At 65.1% G+C, this 23,068-nt stretch overlaps 7 protein-coding genes across 7 annotated transcripts in view; 4 read left to right on the forward strand and 3 right to left on the reverse strand.

Moving 5' to 3' along the window:
* Positions 1–432, forward strand: part of EMIHUDRAFT_101380 (hypothetical protein) — a gene marked incomplete at both ends in the record, with an annotated part of 4,393 nt that extends 3,961 nt beyond the window's left edge. The window contains one exon of the mRNA XM_005774595.1: positions 286–432. Within this exon, the coding sequence (XP_005774652.1) occupies positions 286–432 (147 nt within the window). The remainder of the gene's footprint in view (positions 1–285) is intronic.
* Positions 433–3,861: 3,429 nt separating this feature from the next.
* Positions 3,862–4,885, reverse strand: EMIHUDRAFT_435603 (hypothetical protein). Its single transcript, XM_005774596.1, has one exon. It carries the CDS (start codon positions 4,864–4,866, stop codon positions 3,958–3,960), a length of 909 nt encoding a protein of 302 aa, XP_005774653.1. The 5' UTR covers positions 4,867–4,885; the 3' UTR covers positions 3,862–3,957.
* A 365-nt stretch (positions 4,886–5,250) lies between these two features.
* Positions 5,251–6,323, forward strand: EMIHUDRAFT_450724 (hypothetical protein; the record flags this gene model as incomplete). Its single annotated transcript, XM_005774597.1, has 5 exons — positions 5,251–5,409; positions 5,573–5,627; positions 5,696–5,793; positions 5,900–5,935; positions 6,000–6,323. The coding sequence occupies 5 exons, from the start codon at positions 5,251–5,253 to the stop codon at positions 6,123–6,125; spliced, it is 474 nt and encodes a 157-aa protein (XP_005774654.1). The 3' UTR covers positions 6,126–6,323.
* A 129-nt stretch (positions 6,324–6,452) lies between these two features.
* On the reverse strand, positions 6,453–8,343 carry EMIHUDRAFT_207387 (hypothetical protein; the record flags this gene model as incomplete). The annotated part of the gene is made up of 4 exons (XM_005774598.1): positions 6,453–6,689; positions 6,930–7,109; positions 7,329–7,430; positions 7,609–8,343. The coding sequence occupies 4 exons, from the start codon at positions 8,341–8,343 to the stop codon at positions 6,453–6,455; spliced, it is 1,254 nt and encodes a 417-aa protein (XP_005774655.1).
* Positions 8,344–10,244: 1,901 nt separating this feature from the next.
* On the forward strand, positions 10,245–11,276 carry EMIHUDRAFT_65157 (hypothetical protein; the record flags this gene model as incomplete). The annotated part of the gene is made up of 3 exons (XM_005774599.1): positions 10,245–10,508; positions 10,563–10,856; positions 10,905–11,276. 3 exons carry the CDS (start codon positions 10,245–10,247, stop codon positions 11,274–11,276), a joined length of 930 nt encoding a protein of 309 aa, XP_005774656.1.
* A 2,151-nt stretch (positions 11,277–13,427) lies between these two features.
* EMIHUDRAFT_463684 (hypothetical protein) lies at positions 13,428–18,841 on the forward strand (the record flags this gene model as incomplete). The annotated part of the gene is made up of 12 exons (XM_005774600.1): positions 13,428–14,367; positions 14,769–14,865; positions 15,104–15,242; positions 15,384–16,030; positions 16,395–16,452; positions 16,648–16,878; positions 17,009–17,047; positions 17,171–17,295; positions 17,410–17,438; positions 17,514–17,632; positions 17,705–17,898; positions 18,062–18,841. 12 exons carry the CDS (start codon positions 13,428–13,430, stop codon positions 18,681–18,683), a joined length of 3,240 nt encoding a protein of 1,079 aa, XP_005774657.1. The 3' UTR covers positions 18,684–18,841.
* Positions 18,842–19,022: 181 nt separating this feature from the next.
* On the reverse strand, positions 19,023–21,613 carry EMIHUDRAFT_65105 (hypothetical protein; the record flags this gene model as incomplete). The annotated part of the gene is made up of 9 exons (XM_005774601.1): positions 19,023–19,103; positions 19,246–19,359; position 19,427; positions 19,520–19,623; positions 19,875–20,003; positions 20,260–20,373; positions 20,571–20,622; positions 20,781–20,902; positions 21,311–21,613. 9 exons carry the CDS (start codon positions 21,611–21,613, stop codon positions 19,023–19,025), a joined length of 1,020 nt encoding a protein of 339 aa, XP_005774658.1.
* Positions 21,614–23,068: the final 1,455 nt, after the last annotated feature.

Consider the following 23,068-nt stretch of genomic DNA (forward strand, 5'->3'; position numbering starts at 1 on the left):
AAAATTTTGGGGGGGGGGGCCCCCCCCGGGGAGAGGGGGGGGGAACAAAAGGGGGGCCCCAAAGGCGGCCCCCCAAGGGGGGGGGTTCCCCTTTTCCCCCTCCGCCTTTTCCCACATTAAGGGCGGTTGGAAACATTTTCCCAGGAGGGGTGCCGTTTCACGGTGTTGCCCCCCGTTGTGGCCCCCGGTTCCCCCCCCCCCCCTTTTTCCCCCCAAACACACATTGACCCACTGGGGGTTGCTACCATGGCCGCGGTGTTTATTCCCCCCCCCCCCCCCCCCAAGGCGGACAAGGCGGCGCGGCGCGCTGAGAAGAAGGAGACCAAGCTCGCGTTCAAGACGGAGCGTTCGCGGCAAGTGGAGACGCAGCAGCGCACGGCGCAGGTGCCGGCGACGAGCCTCTCTGGCGACATGGCGGTTCGAGCCCGCTGAACTGCATCCCCCCGGTTGAGTGCTTTTCAGCGCGCGAGAGCCAAGAGAGGGGGCACGCCGGTGAGCCGGGCCCAGAGCGGCGGTGGGGGTTGGGTGGTCACGTAAGAGAGGAACTGTGAGTCAGCCGTATTGAATATGTGATTTGGCAGCCCCGACATCCTCGAGCAGCCGAGAAAAATATTGTCGAGGCGAGGAGGCGCCCGGCGCGGGCGAGTGCCACCGAGTGGCCGCGTTGAGCCACAGTGTCAGTCCCACAGAGGTCAGGCACAGGGAGCGCGCAAGGGCCACAAGGGCACCATTGCCAGAGCCTCGAGGCGACCATGCTCGATGCTGTATTTACGCCGGTAGGGCAGCCACACATACACGCTCGCTACCGCCAACTAGAGAAGCAGTGGACAGAGCTTCGACCGTTCGTCGGGGACCGGGCGCCCTTACACCCGCACGCGCATCAATTGGCCAGAAGGGCGTCGAACTTCGCTTTGCTGGACGTCACCTCCCATGCGACGAGGTCCGCCACCATGTTGGCCAGGGGCGGGGGGTAGTTGAGGGGCGTGAAGGTCGTGAGCGAGGGGAAGCCCTCGGCCACGAGCGGATGGTCGAGGGGCACCTTTGAGGTCCACTGATTGGGCAGCGCATTGTCGCGGAGGTAGAAGAGGACGTCCACCTTTCTGCCGGCTTCGACGCCAAAGAATGGGTTGTCGACAGTCTCGAGGCCTTCGAGGACCGCGACCAGCGGTTCTCCCTTCTCAAGGCACGCGTCGAACTGGCGGTACAGCTCGCCCATCTGCGCGTGGCCATCGGCGAAGATCACGTTTTGCGTCGAGATGAAGTGGGGCTCGAGCCCGATCAGACCAAAGTAGGAGGGGATCACCCCCAGCGCGTTGTTGCGCGAATTCAGCTCCATTGGTGCAGACGTCTTGGTGTAGACGTACATGTCTTCGGGATCGCCCTCCGCCCGGGGAAAGTTGGAGAAGGCGGCCACGATCACCTTTTGCGCGCCGCCAGCGACGGCGGTGGCGAGCCCGTGGAAGTCTCCGTAGCCACCGTCATCCATGAGGCAGCAAACTGGCGGCTCGCCCTTGCCTGGCTTGATGTCGAGGATGCGCCTGGTGGGGTGCGACGCGGTGTTTGTCGTGAAGAAGGAGACCGCGTCCGAGATCAGCGCGCAGCAACCGCCCCGGCCGCTGTTACCCTGCGTCCAGGCGTCGAAGAAGGGGGCGTCTGGCTCCGTGTAGTCAGGGTCCGTCGGCCACCCGGGGAGGCCGTTCGTGTCCCCCGCCTGCACCACGCCAAAGTGCCCGCCGGGCCCGTCTTTCCCCTTCAGGTAGCTGTCGTCCGTTCGCACGCCCAGCGCATCCGTGCCCACAGCTACCACGTCCATCAATCGCATCCCCTCGTCGCCTCCAAACTCCGTGACTGGGGTCGAGTGCGGCGAGAAGCGCATCTCGTCCCACCCGCCGGTGTGTGCGCCGCTCCCGCAGCGACCGCAAGTCAGCTTGTGGATCGTCCTGCTGCAGCAGTTTGCGGAACTGGCCGCCTTGCCGCTCGCCTTGACGGTGCCGCTGTAGCCGTGGGAAATGGCGTCGGCGCGCGCAGTAAACGGCACGGGCAAAGCGCCTCCAACTTCGTCTCGTGCCATCGTGACGGCCTCGAGTTTGAACTCGTCGATCGCAAACACCCAATCGAACGGGAACAGGCTCGCCCAGTCCCGGTTGTCTTGATTCAGCGTCTTATAAGCGTTCCAGCGGCTCTTCGCCCACAACCACAGATACTCGCCGTTGTTTGCCTCTGGTGCTGCCAGTCTGAGACAGAAGACCGGCTTCGGGACGCCCTCGTTGACCACGATGAAATCGTTCTCGGTGAGTTTGCGGCCCGTCGCTCGAGTCGTTTTCGCGATGGTCTCCTCCATCGCCAGGCGATTTGAGGCTGTGAATTTGGTGAACTTTTCTGGCTCGATGCCGAGCTTGATGAGCATGAAATCGATTGCGACCGGCCAGGCGCTGGAAATCGACGTCTTGAAGCACGGACAGCACTCCATGATGGAGTGGAGCGAGGATGTGCAGCACCCCACACCGACGCCGTCGAAGCCGGTTGTGAATGCCTCGACCATCGAACCCTCCACCACATCATCGAGCGACAGCGTGCCACCCTCGGCTATGCCCTCGTACTCAGGCACGGCGTTTGGGTCTGCTGGTAGGCGGCTCATCGAGAGAAGCGACTCGAGAGGGCGTTCGGAGTAGCCGAGGGCTGCAACCGCAAACTGCGCACCGGAAATTCCAACCATCTCCGATGATTTCTCCCAGCACGCCGAGCGCCTTCAGGCCTCGCAGAAAGCCCTCAGTGATGGGCACGGCCGCTGAGCCGCCACCCTGCAGCGCGAGATCGAGCTTGTCAGCCCCGTTGTCGCACATTGCACGGTCGAGTCGAGCGGATCGCGTCGTCACAACGCAGGGGACGTCAGTTGCTATTGGCCCTGACCAATGACGCTGAACCTTCTTTTCTAGACGGCTTGGATTGAGAGCAGCCTCGCTCTCAATCCTAGAAGTCGAAGGATTGTGAGCAGCACTCCTCGCAATCGTAGCATCTCTGTACGATTGCTAGCACCCACGCTCGCAATCCTACATCTTCTAGGACTAAGAGCAGCTCCGCTCCCAAGGTGACTGGTGACGCCTACGACTACTACCAGCGCGCTCGCAATCCGAGCAAAGTCTAGGATTGCGAGCAGCACTGCTCGCAATCCGAGCAACATGCCTCCGATTGCGAGCAGTAGCGCTCGCAAATCCTACATCTTGTAGGACTATGAGCGGCGGCGCTCACAATCGTACCCAAGATCCAAGGATTGCTAGCACGCGCACAGAGGGCGCTCCCAATCGCTCCAGCCGCGAGCGCTTGTGAGTGAGCGCGCCGGGAGGGTCTCCTCACAATCCAAACAGTGATCGCACCGATTGCGAGGGGACCCGATCGCAATCCTAGAAGTCGTAGGACTGTGGGCGGTGTCGCTCGCAATCGGCGAAAGTTCTAGGATTGCGAGCGCTACTGCTCGCAATCGGAGGCATGTTGCTCGGATTGTGAGCAAAGCTGCTCGCAATCCTAGACTTTGCTCGGATTGCGAGCGCACTGGTAGTAGTCATAGGCGTCACCAGTCACCTTGGGAGCGGAGCTGCTCTTAGTCCTAGAAGATGTAGGATTGCGAGCGTGGGTGCTAGCAATCGTACAGAGATGCTACGATTGCGAGGAGTGCTGCTCACAATCCTTCGACTTCTAGCGGGATTGAGAGCGAGGCTGCTCTCAATCCTAGCCGTCTAGAAAAGAAGGTTCACCACCCAATCGCCAATGACCCACCCAGTATTGTTGCGGCAGTGCTCCTCTCGCGACTTTCAGAGCACGGAGGGGTGGGGAAGCAAGCAGGCGCCCAAACCCCAATCCCAAAATAATTACATCAGGATTTTGATAGTAGATAGAGCCGTAAGACAACCATAAGAAATACTTAGAGCTGGGGCGCTCAAACAGAGCTCGTGAAGTTTCTTACTGAGCGGCTGGCGGCGGGGGCGAGCGCGGTGCCCATTCCGCAATCCACTCCTTCATCGTGCGCCGTGGCGGCGCCAATGCGAGTAACTGCGGAGAGGTCGTGTGCAAGAAGCCGCCATCCCGGATGACTTTGAAGTTGTGCGCAGCAGCCTCAGCCAGCCAGTGCTCAAAGCCGCTGCCCTTAATGGCAGCAGCGACCCACTCGGGCTCCGAGCAGGTCGCCATCTCGATCGGACGACCGAGCTCCTCCGTGTATAGCGCCGCGATCTGCGACCAGGTCAATACATCGGGCCCACTGATCATGAGGTGGAGGCCGTGATATTTGGATGGGTCGCTGTCGAGGAGCATCTGCGCTGCAATGTCGCCAACGTCGCGCGGGTCAACAAGTTGAGCCTTGTCCTCGGGCTTGAGCGGGTACACGATGGCACCATTTGGCAAAGTACCGAAAATGTCGCCAAGGTGGTTCGACATGAACCAGTTGGCATGCAGCACCGTCCACTTCATGGCGCCAGCGCTCTTTGCCAAGTGCTCCTCGATTTCCCAGTGGTGTCGGCCGAACTCAACGGGCGAGTCCTTGTTTGTGTAGCCCGCGTGTGTGCCATTCTCAACGAGGTACGTGCATCCCGCAGCAACAGCCGCATCAATGACGTTGATCTCCATCTGGGCCTGCTCCTTGGCGTTGCCACAGACAAGGAAGACGGCCTTCACGCCCTGCAAGGCTTCCGCCAGGCCCGCCTTGTCCATGAGGTCGCACGCCACTATCTCCACGCCTGGCAACCTCTGGAGCTCGGCAACTTTACCGCCCGTGCTCGAGCGTGTCTGGGCCTTCACGCCGACACCTGACTCGGACAGCTTCCGCACAACTTGCGAGCCAACATTGCCAGTTGCTCCTGCCACGAAGAACATGCAGCCCAGGGCGCGCCTCCTTGTAGCTGCTTGTTTTCTTTTTCTGTGAACATGGCTCCTTTTACGAACATAGTTTCCACATTCTTCTCCCTTGCGGGCCCCAACCTTCGTGAAAAAAGAAAGAAAGAAAACACACAACCCAAGGGAGGGATGGGAGGACGGCACGCCGCCACCACACAGGGATTTTAAGGAGAGGAGTGTGGTGCTAGCCGTCGCCCACCCTCGGGCGTCTACCAACCTTCGTGAATAAACCTAAATTTTGTTTTTTTTCTCCTCGGCCGACGCTGTGGGGAGGCGTCCACTCACTCGGAAAGCCTCCACGGGAGAGGCGTCCACTCGCTGTTCGCGAACGCTCTCCGAGCTGCTATTCGTCGGCTGCAGAGTATGTCACTCACCTGCTTTGGCGGGAGCGCCCTCTGCTGTGTCTGCACCGGCACGCTGCTTAGGTGGCGTGCGAGCAACCGGCCGACGCGGCAGGCTCAGCGGTACATGCTCGCGCCGGACGAGGAGGATGAGGAAGACGAGCTGCTGCAGTCGGACATGGTGGTCGAGCCTCGGTTCACAGCATCTTCAGAGGGCGGCTCTGATGTCGAATCGGAGGCGCGTGCCCATCGCCACCGACCATTGTATTTCGCAGTTGGCTATGCCGCGCCCGCGCGCTCGCCTTGCGGCTCGCCGTCTCGTCTCACGCTAGTCGACGTCTTAGGCTGGCGACCTGCCAAGCGACGCCTTTGCCCGAGGCCTCGCGGCGTTGCCGTCAGGTTGCGCGAGCAGCGAGGGGGGTGATACCGACACGCTATTTTCTCACCGCAGCGCCTGCGGACCGCAGGTCCTGCCGAGGGCGACCTGATTGGGGGCGAGCACACCGCCGCCACGCCCGCGACGGGCGGGGTGACTCGCGAGTCGTGGGTGGCTGACCTCGACGCGGCGCGCCATGCAGCCCCGGGGGCACCGCTGAACCCCCTCCTCCTCCCTCCTCCCCACCCGGCGCCTCTAGGCTGATCCTGCCTCACCCCGCCCCCGCGCCGCACAGGAGCTGGCAGAGTTCGACGCGCTCACAGCGTCGGAGGCCGCAGCGCCACCGCTCGGCGACGGGGCCATGAGCCTTCCCTGAGCCGTCGCGCTTCCAATAGGCGCCGCAGTCTGGCGACGGGGCCGCGTTGATGGCAGAGCTGGGCGACCGACTCCTCGCTCCTGCCCCGAGCACGCCGGCGGCGCGGGAAGCGAGCACGCCCGTGAGCGACGTACCTTCCTTTTAGAATGCTGCCCGGCTGTGCACGGCATGAGGGGACAGGGGGAGGGGGTGGGCGTGCTGACAGTGGACCGCTGTATGGATTGGTGCGGTGCATCTCGCACCTGCTCGCAAACTCAATCCGAACCGATGGAGTACTCTCTCCGCTGAAGTGAGAGAGGGTCAGGAGTCTATATCTACAAACAAGGGCCTTGTTGTGTTACAACTCCGAGCGTCTCTCTTTCGCTCTCTCGAGAAGAGATAGTTTATCAAAAGGTGCGGCATTCGAGTTTCGACGCCCGCCCCGCAGGCCGCGCACCGGCCACCGCGCACGGCGCCCGCCCACCCCACACTCTCACTCGCATGCGTCGCCGCCCCCGCCCTTGACGGCGCCGAGGACGTGGAGCTTGCCGGGCAGCACCGAGATGTGCGTGCTCGCGTACGGCACGAGCTCGCCGTCGATGGCGAGCATGCCCGGCTGCTCGGCGGTGCGCGGCTGCGGGTCGAGCTCGATCTCGGTCGCCTTGACGTACTCGAGGAAGGGGGCCTCGGCATGCTTGCCCGACGTGAGGTCGACGAACGTGCTCAGTGCCTCGCAGCGGCCGACGCGTCGGATGACGAGCAAGTCGACGCAGCCTGTTCAGAGGGCGCCGTGTCCCGCGAGCAGATCGACGCGGCCGCCGCCGTCGTGGGAGAGGCGCGCGGGGCGAATCTCGGCAAATCTCGGCAAATCTCGAGTCTCAGCGAGTCTCGGCGAGTCTCGCCGTCGTCGAAAAGCGCGCGCGGCGCGAGCTGCGCGGAGGTCGTGAGCCTAATGAATGATTCAGCCTACTGAGTCCTTGACTAAGCCCAGGTGAGCCCAGTTCAGCTGCGTGGAGGTCGTGGGCCAGCGCGTGTTGCACGCCCACACGGAGAAGAATGGCGCCTCGAGCGTGCGCCACGCCTCGCTGCCCTTCGGCTTGAAGCGCAGCCCGCCCGCGTACTGCCGCTGCGCGAGCATCAGCCAGAGGGCCTGTGTGGGAAGAGAGGGGGGCGTGAGCGCATGCAGGCAGAGGTGTGGGACGAGCGAGCGTCCGCCAGAGGGCCCACACGTCGAAGCGAGTCTCGCCCATCCAGCGGAGGTGCTCCGAGCCTAGAAGGTTCTTAGAAGGTTCCTAAAAGGGTTCCTCCTCGCCCAGCAAGCGGAGGTGCTTCGAGCCTAATTCATAATTACGCCCAATGGATAGCTGACAGGTGAGCCCAGCCAGCGGAGGTGCTCCAAACCGAGGTCGAGGTCCGCGGCGAAGGCCCACTCCATCGAGAGGAAGCCGTGGAGGAGGCGCCCCTCCGCCGGCTGCGAGACGCGCATCACGTCGAGCCGCTGTCTATTGAATGCACCAGCCGAGAGGTGGCCGAGGTACGAATGACTGATGGCAGCATCACGTCGAGCCGCTGCCGGCCGCCACAGCAGAGGAGGCGCGCCGCCGCAACCGGCCCGGTCGGCTCTCCCGCCGCCTTGAGCGGCGAGGCACAGAGTCGTCATCCTCACCAACAGCACCACCCTTGCTACGACGACTATCACTCTTCTCATTGTTTGCCTTGAGCAGCGAGACGCACAGCGAGTTTGCAGAGCCGCCGGGCAGCACGCCGATCGAGAGGGCGGAGACGGCGGCGTCGGCGTCCTCCCGCGCGAAGAGGCCGTTGACCAGCTCGTGCACCACCCCGTCCCCGCCCACGCACACCACGGCGTCCACCTCGGCCGGCTCGATCTGCGCAGCGATCTCCCTCACGTGCCCCGCGTGCGTCGTCACCACCTCGGTCAGCGCGACGCGGTGCGCCTCGAATAGGGGGCGGCAGCGGGCGTAGACGCGCCGCGCGTGGCCAGGGCCCGACACCGGGTTGATCAGCACCAGCCACCGCTTCTGACGCGGCGGCGGCGCGTCAGGAGCCACGCCGTGCATGATATTCCACACCGCTGCTGCCCACCGCTCGGCCTGGCCGCCGTCGCGGCAGGGCATCCTGGCCTGAGAGGGCTCGCGGTGCGGAGAGCCGAGGCAGCCGCCGCCGTGCAGCGTCACGCAATGCAGCACCAGCTCGCTGCGCTCGGCGGAGGCACCGACGCAGTCGGCGAGCGCCACCGACTGCACGCGGCCTGTCGACGTCAGCGGCACGTACTGGACGACCTGCCACGACACGTCGAGCCGCCCGCCGCCCGTCTCCTCGCTCAGGAGAGCGGTGTTGCTGAGGAGGAGCTCCTCCGCGCTCATTGAGTTGAGGTGCCGCAGCTTTGCGCGCAAGCTCTGATACAAGAAACGCGCGCGGCTCGAGTAGTCCCCTGCGCTCCCCGCTCCCGTTCCCCTGTGTCCCTGATCGTCCTTACAAGATCCTGCTCGTGCAGGTGGGGACCTTGTCCTTCCCCCACCCCTCGTTTGGCGTGCCCGTTTTATTTACAGATTTATTTGGAAAAATCTCATCCCTGGCGCCAGTGACGTCAATCGTCATCCCTTGCGCCAGTGGGTTACTTATTTATTTATCTCCAGTGACGTCATCGCAGTACAGCTTCGTATCCGACGATGTGGATATTGAATCGCGGCCAGTAAAGAAAATTGCGGCGATTCAATCATCCCTGCCGGGTACCTGCCTAGTTGGGCTGCAGCGCTTTGCCAATCGAAAGCTCTGGCAAGCGTACGTCGCAAGAAGAGACGTGGCTGCGGGGGAGAACTCAGGAGACCCTAATGTCGAACTGCTCTTCCATATGGGATCAAGGATCTGACCAAGATCCTGGGCACGGGTCTGACGACGAATAGCGAGGGGTTCGCCACTGCAGAGGCGGGGAGTATGGCATTGGATCTTATTTTGCAACTTGTGCAGCGTATCCTGTCAAGATTCACCCACGGAACATTAATGAAGATGGAACATTCACACACGCTCATTCTTGCTGAGGTGGCGTGCGGCGCGGTGAAGAATCTAGATGTACAAGATCAAGCTTGAGAATCATCCGCGAGTGGCCAGTATCTGACAGCACACAACGGAATTCCGGCCAGGTCGTTGCAACGATCACTCGAGCTACACCATCTTGCACAAGCCAGGCAGTGGGTGTGTGTGGGAGGGCGAATGGGAGCTCGAACATGTTCGTCACTCTGTGTGCAAGAGATCAAGCTTACTAATCATGACCCCCGTGGCCAATATCTGACACAGCACACAACTCCATTTTGACAGGGACCTGCGCAACGATGGCTCGGACGAGCTACGCCTTCGTGGTCGAGCCACGCCCAATGGGTGGTCTTTGGACTTTGCGTGCGAGGGAGTGTGATGGAAAAAAGAAAGAAAACAGACATTAGCTCCCCGGCCCTGGATGTGAGGCTAATAACTGCACTCCAAGTGCTCCAAGACAACCCAAGGGAGGGATGGGAGGACGGCACGCCGCCACCACACAGGGATTTTAATGTTTGTCCGACACTAGCACGGCAAAATTCTTTTGTCACCAGTAAAGAAAGAAAGAACCCAAGGGAGGGATGGGAGGACGGCACGCCACCACACAGGGATTTTAAGAATTGTCTTTAAAAAGAAAGAAAGAAAACAGACAACCCAAGGGAGGGATGGGAGGACGGCACGCCGCCACCACACAGGGATTTTAAGGAGAGGTGTGTGATGCGCTAGCCGTCGCCCACCCTTGGGCGTCCGCCTCTTCCTATCTCTCTTCGCAGTCTCTCGCCGATTCTCGCATTGTCTTTGGCTCGCACCGCAGGTAAAAAATCTTTCTTTGTTCGCGGAGCCTCCGGTCTACGCGGGCGCGGCGCAGCGCGCGCTACTGGGCTTGGTGGTGGCGGGTGATGATGCTCGTGGACCTAGATGACGGAAGCAAGGACTCGCTGTTTGGAGTGATCGTGAAGGTGCTGGCCGAGTCTGACCTCGCTTCCGCGGTCGCCCTCAAACGATGCGGCAGCCGCTTGAAGGACTTCGCCACCCCGCTGGTGGCAAACGCCGTGAAAAGGACAAACGAGAAGTGGCGGGATGCGGCGGCCAAAATCGGCGGCCGAGGCGGAGCTGCGATAACATACGGGCTCGAGCGCAACGAGGTGCTGACCAACCTCAATTTGTCCCCAGCAACAACATCGACGGTGAGACCGGCTACATTATGGCCAGTGGCGAGCTGTTGTTGGTTGACATGACAAGCGTACTTGCGAAACCGATCACCGACGCCCTCAAGGTCGACCCGGTGCTGAAAACGCTCAACCTCAGCTGCAACAACATCGGCGACGAGGGCGCCAAGGTGCTGGCCTCCGCTCTGCGCGTCAACGCGGTGCTGACCGAGGTGAACCTGTCGGACAACAATCTCGGCGGCGAGACCGACTACATCAAGGCGAGCGAGGTCGAGGGTGAGTCCAAGGAGGTCGGGGATAAGGTGATCTACGAGGGGCGCGAGATGATCGTGAGCAAGGGCGTGGACTCCGACGGCGACCTGAAGCTGATCGATGCAGTGCAGTCGGGCGTACTTGCGATCGCCAAGGCCCTCGAGGTCAACGAGGTGCTGACCCACCTCATTACCAGGAACAACAACATCCGCGACGAGGGTGCGAAGGCGCTAGCAGCCGCTCTTCGCGTCAACGAGGTGCTGACCAACCTCGAGCTCATGGGCAACAACGTCGGCGACGAGGGCGCCACTGCGCTGGCCTCCGCTCTTCGCGTCAACGGGGTGCTGAACAAGCTAAACATCTCCTGGAACGAGATCGGCCCCACCGGCGCCGCCGCGATCGCCGACGCCCTCAAGGGCAACACGGTGCTGACCAAGCTGAAGCTCGACGGCCACGAGCTCGACCTGCCGAAGCTGCGCGGCACCGACCCGGTCGAGTCCCTCGACCTCTCGAGCGAGTATCTCGGACCCGCCTCGGCCATCGTGATCGCGTCGTTGATTGCGGGCAACGCGGTGCTGACCGACCTGTACCTCTTCGACAACAGCATCGGCGACGAGGGCGCCATGGCGCTGGCATCCGCTCTGCGCGTCAACGGGGTGCTCACCCACCTTGACCTCGGCGCCGACCAGATCCGCGAACAGGGTGCTGCTGCGATCGCGGAGGCGCTGCGCGACAACGAGGTGCTGAAAAGCGTCGATCTCCGCGGCAACAATTTGGGCGATGAGGGGAAGAAAGCGATTCAGGATGCGGTGAGCGGGCGGGAAGGGTTCAAGCTCGAGATGTGAGTGGGCTCTGGAGTCGGCACGCTGGTCGCTGCGCAGGGAGGTGCATGAAATTGGACTGTCTTGCGAACAGTGGCAGGCAGCGTCAAGATGAAGGTGTTGAATCATTCCGCGAGTGGCCAGTATCTGACAGCACAACACTGCACACACAACCGCGTCAACGATCCCAACCACCAAGGACCAGCGAACACTCGAGCTACGCCTTCCTGGCGTCAAGCCAGTAGACAGTAGTAGCTAGGGCAGTAGGTGGGAGGGCGAATGAGAGCTTGAAAAAGAAAGAAAGAAAACGGACAACCCAAGGGAGGGATGGGAGGACGGCACGCCGCCACCACACAGGCGACAGGGATTTTAAGGAGAGGGGTGTGGTGCGCTAGCCGTCGCCCACCCTTGGGCGTCCGCCTCTTCCTATCTCCCTTCGCAGTCTCTCTCCGATTCTCGCTGCAACCTTCGTGCCACCTCGCGGTCGCCCCCTGAATGAGAAAAAAAAGAAAGAAAGAAAACAGACAACCCAAGGGAGGGATGGGAGGACGGTACGCCGCCACCACACAGGGATTTTAGGGGAGAAGTGTGGTGTTAGCCGTCGCCTACCCTCGGGCGTCTACCACTTCCTATCTCTCTCCGCAGTTTCTCACCAATTCTTGCAGCGACCTTCATGCCACCTCGCATTCTTCTCACTCTCGTCGTTCTCTCTCCTGCTGTCTCTTCCCCTGACTCATCGCTCTCCTCGGCCTCGTTCTGAGACGCCGCTGTCGTCTGCCGATCTCTTGCTCTCGCTGCTTCTCTCGCCTTTCTGCGTAACTCCGCTCTCCTGTCCGCGTATTTTGGTCCCTCGAGTTTATCGAGCATTCATCGCGCAAGGACCACATTTCTGACTCCCACTGCGAGCATATCCCGCCCTGTCATGTCGTTGCTCAGGTCCACTCTCGTTTCGAGCACTTGTACCTCAACGGTCGGTGTTGGCACTGGGGTTCCCTTCGGGTATATTGTGACAGCTGACGGCGGGATTTCCACTTTTGTTTCGTCCTCCTCGGGGTCGTCTTCCCCGGCTTCCTTGCGTTCGGCGTGGCTTACCCTCCATGCCGTGAACAGGCGCTTTATCCACTCTATATTCTTCTCTCGTTCCTCTGCCCGTGTCTTGGTCTTGTCGTTGTTTCGCACCCATGTCTGTATGGCAATCGAGGCTGCCTTCCCCACTACCTGTAGTTCACTCGTCACCTCTCCCGCGAGCTCCCCTCTCTTTCTTTCGGTTATGGTGTCCGTGAGTGCGGGCAGCGTGCAGGCAATCACGGGCGCTATTTTGTCGTACTCCCCTTCGGCGAGCGCTCCGAATCTAGACCCCATTGCCTTTAAGGAGGCTGCCCTCGCGCGTCTCAGGAATGTAGCGGTGTCTTTTGAGTCCGGCGCCGCCCGTTCGACTATTGCTGTCGCCCTCGCCGTGTGTTTGTCTAGCTTCCGCATGAAGTGACGCGCCTCTTCCTTATTTCCAGCGCAGCTGCCGCTCAGTATGTGCGCCAACGACGCCTGTGGTGGCTCACTGTCTTCTTGTTTCCAGTCGTCCCAGTCTCTCAGTTCTCCGCGTCTCCTCCTTGCCTCGCGCGCCTCTTTTGTGGCCTCATCCCTAGCCGCCTTGCACGCTCTGCATCCCCAGAACGCGCTTCTCGTGGCGGGGCCCCTCATTCCCCGCTTCTTTTCCCCCTCTAGAATACGCCTGTGGTGTGCCCCATGTGGCACCCCGACCTGTTGTCTCACCCTGGCCCCCAAGATCGTTTTGGTCGTCACATTGTGATCCCCGACGTCGTCAAATGTCGCCCGCCTGTCCTTCCCCCCGTTCTCGTCGGGCAATCTCATCTTATTGTCCCATCGATGTTTCAGGCTGGCTACAGCCACTTCGCTCCACAGCCGTCCCGCCACCCCTGCCGTGTGCGATCCCGGCCTCACCGTCTTTCGAAGTTGTTCGCACACCCACTCGTGTGCGCCCTGAATGAGAGCTTGAGCGCGATGACGCCAAAATTCTTTTGGTCCCTCGTCGATCCCTCGTCGCGAGAGGTGGGTTGCAGCGTCCGAGCTCTAGGCGCGTGCTACCTGTCGGGTCGGGTCGGCGCAGCCCCTGTCTGGTTGTCCGGCTGCAGCGCGAGAGCGCGTGCTACGCCAGTGATGTACGGCTGGAAGAGCCAGCCCGGCTTCATCAGCTTCGACCGCAAGCAGGGTGGTGGCGCAGCCGCCTGGACCTGCACCCTCTGCGGCACCGTCAACCTCAAGGCTGACTTTGACGTCGTCTGTAAAAAGTGCAAGGCGCCGCAGCAGATGGGCGAGGAGATGGAGGTGGCGCCCCACACCATCGTGACCCAGACGCCGTACGAGGCCGACGCTGCGCCGAAAGCGAGCTTTGCGCCGGGCAGCAAAGGGCTCATGCAGCCGGACGGCGCGATGCTCTTCAAGACGCGGCTGTGCACAAACTTTCAGGCGAGCGGGCAGTGCCCATTCGCCGAGAAGTGCCATTTCGCGCACGGCGAGGAGGAGCTGCGCGACAAGCGCACGGGCCTCCAGCGCAACGCCGCGATGCAGGCCGGCCACAACATCCAGGGCATGGCGGCGCACGGCGCCGCCGCCGGCCTCGCGGCGCTCGCAGCGGCGCAGGTGGGTCTGCGAATCGGGCAGTCGGCGGCGGCCGACATGGCGACGCCGTGGACGAGGTCGGGGCAGCCGCTTCTCCCGGGCGCCGCCGCGGGCCTCCTCTCGCCGCCGGGTGCCCCGGGCTCGCTCGCGCCTCCGCCTCCGCCCGGCCTGCCTCCCGGCTGGGGAGGGATGGCTCCTCCTCCTCCTCCGCCGCCGCCGCCGCCGCCGCCGCCGCCGCCGCCCTTCCCACCTCCGCCGCCGCCGGGCGCGCCGCCGCCCGCGGTGCTGGCTGCGGTCGCCAAAGCCCGCGCAGAGGCCAGCGGCGGCGGCGACGACGAGAGGCGGCGCGAAAAGGCGGCGAAGAAGGCGGCCAAGGCGGAGCGGCGGGAGCGTCGGCGTCGGCGGGACAGCTCGAGCGGAAACGAGGCGGAGGAGGAGCGCAAGGGGCGCAAGGGGCGCAAGGAGCGCAGCAGGGAGGGTAGGGAGGGCAGGGAGGGTAGGGAGGGCAAGGAGGGCAAGCGGCACAGGCGGGCGCGCGACGACAGCTCGAGCGGCGACGAGCGGAGGCGGCGGAGAAGAGGAGCGGAGGCGGCGGTGAAGCAGAAGCCGTGCACAAAGAGGCAGCTGTGAATAGGCGGCGAAAAAAGGAGCGGAGGCGGCCGCGGCGGTCCGCCGACAGCGAGAGTGACGGCAGCGACGGCGGGGAGGAGAGAGGCGGGGAGGAGAGAGGCAGGGAGGAGAGAGGAAGACGCAGGAAGGCGACGCGAGGAAAGCGCGACCGGAGCTCCTCTAGCGACGGCGCCGACGCCGCGCCCGCGGCCTCCACCGCCGCAGCTCTCTCAGGGCAGACCGCTCTTTGCACTGCGTCGCCGGGGGCAGGCTTGACCAAGGTCGGGCGCGGGCACAGCTTCCCGCTTCAGCTGCCTGCCGCGGGCAAGGAGATGGGCACCGTCAAGATCTTTGTTCTGGACAAGGGGTGCGGCCTCATACAGACGGCACTCCCTTCCAACAGACGACACAGCCTCGGCCCCGCATCGCACGCACGGCCAGGCGGAGAGGCGGTGGCGGAGAGGCGGTGGCGGAGAGGCGGTGGCGGACACGCGGCGACCCGGGGGCGGGCGCGGCGACACGGGGTGGCGGGCGGCCACACACACGCGGCCCGCAGACGCGTCCGGTCCACTGCCTCTCCAAGGTCCGCCCCGTGCGGTCTGCAGGTACGGGTTCATCCTCCCCGACTCGGGCGGGGGGGACGTGTACTGCCACGCCGAGAACCTGCTCGACGGCACTGCGATGCTCGAGGGGGCACGCGTCTGCTACACGCCCGCCGTCGACCACGAGCGGGGAGGGAAGCGGGTCGCCAGAGAGGTCGAGATTAGCCGAGATGCGCCGAGATGCGCCGAGATGCGCCGAGAGATGGCGGGAAGCGGGTCGCCAGATCGCGCACCGCACCGAGCTCGTGCGGAGGCGCTCTTCACACGACGCGCCTGCGAGAAGGTCACCGGAGGGTACATCGACCCGCGCCGCCCGCCGCCGCCCGCGAGCGTCGTCGCCTACCTTACAAGTGGCGCGGGGCGCAATGGCGCGGCGGGCGGCGCGGGAGCTGCTGCTTCGGCGCTGCCGGGATCCGTCGCCTCCGCTCTCGCCGCCGCGGCCGTCGCCTCCACGACAGGAATGCCGCCGCCGCTGCCGCCGCCGCCGCCGCCGCCGCCGCCGCCGCCGCCGCCGCCGCTCTCGTCCGCCGCCGCCGCCGCCGCCGCCGCCGCGACAGCCGCAGTCGCCGCCACCGCCGCCGTCGTGCAGCAGCAGCTCGGCGAGGCGTACCCGACGACCGAGGCGATCGACCGGATGCTCGACGACTGGGCGGTGGCCAAGCGCCGGAGGGACTTTGCGACCGCCGACCGACTGGCGGCCGAGCTGCGCCCGCTCGGCGTCGACCCGAACATCGCCCGACCGCCCGGCTCGCGGCTGAGCGACGTCAACGCCTACCTGCGGGCGGAGCCGGCGAGCGCTGCGGGATGGTACGCGAACAACACCGCGGCGGCGGCGGCAGCTCAGCTCGCCGGCGGCGGCGGCGGCGGCGGCGGCGGCGCGGGGGACGGCGGTCTGGCCGAAGGTCAGCTCGTCGCCGGCTTCCCGGACTGGTCCCAGGGCGCAAAGTTGGCGGGGGGGCGGATGGCGGACCTGGCGGCCTCTGGCTGCGCGAGGCTCGACTTGCGCGTGCCGCGCAAGGTGCTCGGCTCCATCTCGGCTCCACCTCGGCTCCATCTCGGCGGAGGCTGATCTCTTCTCATCTCGGCTGATCTCGCGCCAGGTGCTCGGTCGGCTCATCGGCTCGGCTGGAGCCACATACCGCGAGCTGTGCGCGCGCACAAGTGCGCACATCTTCGTGCTCGACAAGGAGGGCGCGCCGCCCGGCTGGGCCGACGACTCGCGGCTCGTCTCGCTGAGGGGCTCGAGAGGCGAGCGAGGTACGCCCGAGATCACCCCGAGGTCGCCCGCGAGTAGGCTCGTCTCGCTGATGGGGACGGAGGCGCAGGTGCGGCACGCGCGCGCAGAGGTGCAGGTCCTCCTGGGGGACGGCTGGAAACACTTCTTTGCCGACGGCAAGGGCGGCGACGGCAAGGGCGGCGGCGGCGGCGCGTCTCCCCGCTCCGCCCCCCCCGCCGGCGGCTTCAGCTTCGTCGAGGACGCCGCCGCGCTCAAAGGCGGGGAGGCCTCCTCGGAACCTTCTGCGAACCTTCTCGGACCCTTCCTGTAGGACGCCGCCGAGCTCAAGGCGAGGAGCGGTCGCGCGGCGCGGTTCGCGTCCGAGGCGGGCAAGGGCGCAAAGGCCGAGCTGCGGCAGGGGGCGTCGGCGCTCGAGCTTGGCGCGGTGGTGGCTGGCGCGGTGGAGGGGCAGTCGACGGCGCTGGAGAAGAGCTACCTGCGGCTCACTGCGCTGCCGCGGGCGGACGAGGCGCGCGGCCCGCCGACACACCATGTCTCCGCGGTATCTCCAGCATCTCTCCCGTCCTCGAGCAGAGACGCAGCCTGCCGCACCTCCCCCAATGTCCTCCGGCGCTCGCCCTCACGGAGGGGGTGGAGCCTTGCCGGAACCTTCTCGGAACCTTCTCCCGCAGGTGCGGCCGCTGCCGGTGCTCAACGACGCCTTCGAGCTCGTGCGGCGGCGGTGGGAGGCGGAGGCGTGCGACTACGCGTACGCGTGCGAGCAGCTCAAGGCGACCCGCGCAGGACCGACGCTGCTTGCTTCTTGTGCGCGATCTGTTCTCTTTCTCTGATAGGCGATCCGGCAGGACCTGACGGTGCAACACCTCTCGTCGCTCCCCGCGGCGCAGCGCGCAGAGGGCGGCGTCGGCGTCTCGCCCGAGGACGGGCCACGCGCGCGCTTCGCCCTCGCCGTGTACGAGCGCTCGCGCCTAGATGAACGATGCATAACAGAATCCATGATAGTCAGTAACGTGTACGAGTACCACTCTGGATAATATTGCATAACAGGTTCAATAACCAATTACTGCTGCAGGTACCACGCGCGCCTCGCGCTCGCCGCCGGTGAGAGAGGGCGACGCTTGCAGGCTGCTGTCCACGACCCGTCCGTGACGCGTCCCGTGGACATGTCCTCCTCAGGCGACGAGGGCGAGTTTGCGCAGTGCCAGGCGCAGCTGGTCCCTCTGCACGCGGCGGGGCTGTCGGAGCACGCCGCAGAGTTCGCAGCGTACCGGATTCTCCACTGCGCCGCATCGCGGGCGGCTTCGCTGCCCCGCACAAGCTCCGCCGCAACCTCCCATCTCTTACCTCTCGCACCTTGCTTCACGCAGGCCCCCTCGCTGCCCGACGAGCTCCGCACCGTCGCCCTTGGCCTCGCGCCGCCGGAGCTGGCGGCGCCGCCCGTCGCCCAGGCGATCGCAGTGGTCACCGCCCTCCAGCGCGGCGACGCGGCCGCGTTTTTCCGCGAGGCTGGCCGCATGCACAACCGCGGCGACGCGCTAGTCGCGCCTCTGGTGGAGCAGCAGCGCGCGGCCCTAGATGCCGAGTTCACATCCACGCGCTCCAGCTGGCGCCCGAGCATACACGTGCTCACGCCGAGCCTTGGCAGTCCCGCGGTGCTCCGAGTATTGCACGGGACCGTACTCCCGCCCTCAGCTCTCTGTGTGCCCACCTCCGCTCACCTCCAGGCGCGCGCGCTCGCTGCGCGTCCTCTGCGCCGCCTTCAAGTCGCCGGCGCCCTCCGCGCTCCCGACCCTCCCGCTCCGGCTCGCCGCCGCCGCCCTCGGCTTCGGGGACGACACCGCCGCGTGCGACGCGTGGCTCAAGGGCCAGGCCACGAGTCTCAAGCTGACCGGTGGCGGCGAGAGCGGAGGCGGCGAGAGCGGGGGCGGCGAGAGCGGAGGCGGCGGCGAAGGCAGGGGTGACGGAGGCGGCGGCTGCGGCAAGGCCGAGGTGGCGGGCCCCTCTGCCGGCACCGCTAAGGCTGCCACCGCCAAGGCTGCCAGCTCTCAGGCGTCAGCACCGGCTGCCGACGTGGAGCTCCCCGCCGCGGCGCCGTCCGCCACGGCACCTGTTGATACCGCCGCTCCTGCCGCCGACACGCTTTCCAACGCCGCCGCTGCCGCCGCCGCTCCAGCCACCGCCGCTCTTGCCGCCGCTCCTGCCGCCGCCCCCGCCGCCACCGCTTCAGCAGCCGCCGCTCTTGCCGCCGCTGTGCCCGCTCCCGCCGAGCCACCCAAGAAGAAGCGGACGGCACGTTCGGAGCGTGCTCCGTACGTACCCCCGGGTGCACGTGCTCGCCAAAAGTAGCTCATGGTTTTGCCATTTTGGGGCGCGCGGGGGATCCCTTCCCCGCGACGCGCGAGAGGCAGCTCGCTGACCCCCGCGCGGCGGCGCGCGGGTCCGCGGGGCACCTCAGACCGCTCTCTGTCGAAAAGCCTTTCTTACAAGTCGTATATTTCAGTACAACACAATGTGTAGTAAAAAAGCTGAAACAGAGAAATATGAACGGCTGCGCTCGGTTACCGCCGAGAATAACCGGCGCGACTCGGTATTTTTCTAACCCAGCCGCCCAACCGCATGCGCTACGGCTCTACGTGCAGGCCGCAGCCGGAGTCTCGGCGCGACCTCTCCCTCGCCGACTACGCCCTAGGGGCGGATCTCGCCGAGGTAGACGTGCTTGTCGTTTGCGCACGAGGCGAGGATGGGCTGGGTGGGGTGGAAGGCGACCTGTGGCGGGTGGCTGGGGATGAGCGGTGTGAGTGTGTGTGTGTGTGCGTGCATGTGTGTGTGTGTGTGTGTGTGCATGTGTGTGTGTGCGCGCGTGCGTGCGTGCGTGCGTGCGTGTGTGTGTGTGTGTGTGCGTGTGTACCTCGTTGATGGACCCGGTGTGGCCGGGAAGCTTGTACTTGATCCGCTTGGTCGCCGCGTCCCACACGTACACGAAGTGGTCCGCCGAGCCACACGCCACGCGCGCCCCGTCCGCCTACAGCGTGCGGTCCGCGTCGCGCCGGCGGCCTTCCCTCGCAGTGTATGCTCCGCCCCAAGTCTACACTTCCGCGTCCAGGACCTGCGTCTGGAGCCCCGGGCTGCTGGAATGGCTGCTGGAATGGCTGCTGGAGTGGCGTCGAGTCGTCTGCATCTACGGCCCGCGCGCCGACCACGCGCACTTGAGCAGCCCCTTCTCGTAGTTGTGCTGCGCACCGAGGAAGAGCTTCTCGCAGCGGCCGCCCTCGCAAAAGGGGCGGACCTGCCGCCCGAGGGGGGGGGGGGGGCTTGCGCACACCCTCGGGGAAGGGGGGGAGGGTCCCCCGGGGGCGCAGCACGTCGCCTGTCTCCCCCGGCTGCAGTGTGGCTGTCTCTCGGCTGCAGTGTGGCTGTCTCTCGGCTGCAGTGTGGCTGTCTCTCGGCTGCAGTGTGGCTGTCTCTCGGCTGCAGTGTACACTGCATCGCGGCGGCATCGCGGCGGCATCGCGGCGGCATCTCGCGGCGGCATCGCACGTCCCAGCAGCGGAGTGTGTTGTCCATAGCGTTGCTCAGCAGCCGCTGCCCGTCGGGCGAGAGCGCGATGCCTAAGGGACGCGTCCGGGACATGTCCAGGCCGCGCGCCATGGACAGCCGCGGGTACCGCTGGAGGCGGGTGGGAGGGGCGGTTGCCCGTCACGATGTCGTCGTGCCCCCGCAGTTTGAGCTTCGGCTCTCCGTCGCTCTTGCGCAAGTCGTACACGCGCACGCAGCCTGCGGCAAGACGTTCGGAAGACAGTGGGCGAGAAGGCCCCGGGGCAGTGCAGTCGGCGCACCGCGGGAAGAGAAGCGAGAGTGCTCCGCAGGCAGTCTCCCAGCCGAGCGGTCCCGCGCTTCCGCGTCTAGACGGCGCGCCGTCGACGCAGCCCGTGTAGACCTCCTTGCCGTCGGCGGAGGTAGAGACGGCCGTCACGGGCAGCGGGTGGTCGATCACGCTCTGGCAGGTGCGGACGCGCGTGTCCCACACCCGCGCCACCTGCGCACATGCACAACATGTCACCGGGGGAGGGGGAGGCGGCCAGTAGGGGGGAGGGGGGGGCAGGGCTGCCGGCAGCAGGGGGTGCGATTGGTGGGTGGGCGGGCGGCGGCGGCGGCGGCGGCAGAAGGGCGGCGGGCGGGGAGGCGAGGGGAGGCGGCAGGCAGGCGGGCGGCGGGCGGGTTGGTCTCCGCCACCGAGTCGTCTCCGCCCGAGACGATGAGCGGCGCGTCGGCGGCGGGGCAGCAGCTGAGGGAGGCGGGTGGGAGGCGGGTGGGAGTAGGAGTAGGAGTAGGAGTAGGAGTGGGGGTGGGGGTGGGGGTGGGGAGGAGAGGGGTGCGGGGGGAGGAGAGGGGTGCGGGGGGAGGAGGAGGGCGAGGGGAGGAAGGGGGCTCTATATTGCGCACGAGTTGACAAACGAGGTGTGCCCCTTGTACATGCGGATGCGGCCTCCCGTCTTCACATCCCACAACGCGACGAGCTTGTCGGCCGACGCGGAGACCGCGTTCTCCGCCCCCAGCCAGTGGACCTGCGGCGGCGGGACGAACGGGGCGTGGGGCGTGGGGCGGCGGCGGTGGCGGCGGCGGTGGCAGGCAGCGGCGGCGGCGGCGGCGGCGAGGGCGGCGAGGTTGGGCGGGCGAGGGTTGCATACAGCGCTGGGCTGCGCGGGTCGCCGGGGGCGGCGGAGGAGTGGTGAGAGGGGGAGGGGAGGGGGGGGTTGAAGGGGGGGCGGCGGCGGCGATGGCAAGGCCGGTCGCCGGGTGGCGGTGGTGGAGACAGAGGCGGATGTGGCGGCGGGGCGGCGATGAGGACAGGAGGCGGCGGCGAGGGCGGCGACGGAGGTAGGCTTGCTGGCGGTGGGGCGGCAGCAGCGGCGGGATCGGGGGGCGGCGGGCTAGCGTGGCGAGGGATGGCGACGGGCGAGGCACGCCTCCACGACCGCATTTGCGTGGCCCTTGAGCGTGAGCACGTTCTTGCACTCGCCAAAGGTCTCCCACAGCAGCAGCGTCTTGTCGTGCGAGCCCGACAGCAGCAGCTCGCCCCCCGGGCTGAACTTCACCGTGTGCACCGCCGCGCCGTGGCCGGCCAGCAGCAGGATCGGCGCGAGCAGGTCGGAGGTGCGCTGCGGCCCGGCGACGAGCGTGCCGCCGGCAGCCGCGGTGCCCGCCGCGGGGACGAGGGCTCCGCTGGCGTCGGTGCGCTGCCGCTTTGCCACAAGAGCAGAGCTCTCGGCTGCCATACCCTAGCGTCGCCCAGCGTTAGCACAGCAAGAAATCGCACGACCCCGAGATGCTGGGGCGAGCCTTGGCGAGCAGCGTAGAGCTGTTCCCACAGCAGGCTGGAAGTACCTCGCCAGCGGTGGCTCCTCGCTCCCGATCGCGTTCCCCTGTGTCCCTGTACCCTGATCCTTTCCTAAAATCTCTTCTCTGATCGTCCTTACAAGATCCTGCTCGTGCGCAGGTGGGGGGACCTGTCCTTCTCCCACCCCTCGTTTGGGTCCCTTTTATTTATTTGTTTATGGCCCTGAGCCGGCCGCTGGATCTGCAGCCTGCCTATCATCCTTATCCCACAAAAACCGAAGAAGTAACAAGAAGCTGCCGAGCCCAAATCACCGTGAAAGTCGTGATTTCTTGTTGGTCTTCAAAATTCTCTCTCTCAAAACCGTCCAACGCCATGTCGGCGACGCGCTTGCGTCACGACGGACAGTAAACGGCGCACTTGCTCGGGACAGTGCTTGTTTTGGGATCAAGACAAATGTCGCCGGTGTCCGAGGCGATGAGGAAGGGGACGCCGAGTCTCGAGTCGCTCGGCCAGGGCAATGCTGCCACTCTCTTCTTGTCCTGGTCAAAGTAGCGCCACGTGACGTAAGAGAAGCCCCCGGCAAGACCAAAGATCATCCCCCAGCTCCAAACAGCGCAGATGGCCCCCCAGTTCGTTGGGGGCCACACCGGGGGGCCAAATCCAAACTTTGGTGGCGGCGGGGCAAGCGTTGGCGGCGGCGGCGCAAGAGCTGGGGGCGGTGGCGGCACTAGCAGGTCTGTGCACGAAACGAGGCCTTTGGCACCAGCCTCAATTAGCCCGTCGAGGTAGTCTTCGCAGGACTTTTGCGCGCACCACTTGTCACACGTTTGGTCCAGCGTGCAGTCGCGACCGTAGAAATAGTTGTAGCCTGTGACGGCAAGGTCACACTTGCACTGCGTCTGCAGCTCGATCAACTTGTCGCGCGTCTCTGGTGGTTTGTCGAGGTCACACCCGACCGCAGCACACAGGCTCGCGATGACCTCGCCCGAGTTCATGATTACCGAGTTCATCACCTTCACGCAGTCCGGAGAAGCACACGCGGCCTTGATACCTGAGGGATCGCCGTCCATCCCGTACAGGCTGAAACGGCCGGTCTTGGTCACTTGAATGCTGGGAGCAGGGTTGTCGCAGAAGCACTTCATCATGTCGCCAGAGTAGGAGCCCGCCGGGATCTTGAAGGTAAATAGCTGTTCAGTGAGGCTCTCGTAGTTGCTGCTCCAGGAAGCCTCGTACACGGAGCGGCAAGTGCTGTCTATGCAGATGAGGTCAGTCTTGGAATGTATCACCGATCCTTCAAACTTGCCCTCGATGGGCTCGACCCAATCCAAGAAGCTGCCCTTGCCGATGATCGTTTTTGTTTTTGGATCCCACTGCCCCACTTCCTTGTTGACTG

The sequence above is a fragment of the Emiliania huxleyi genome (genome assembly GCF_000372725.1).
Source record: "Emiliania huxleyi CCMP1516 unplaced genomic scaffold EMIHUscaffold_31, whole genome shotgun sequence".
NCBI lineage: Eukaryota > Haptophyta > Isochrysidales > Noelaerhabdaceae > Emiliania > Emiliania huxleyi.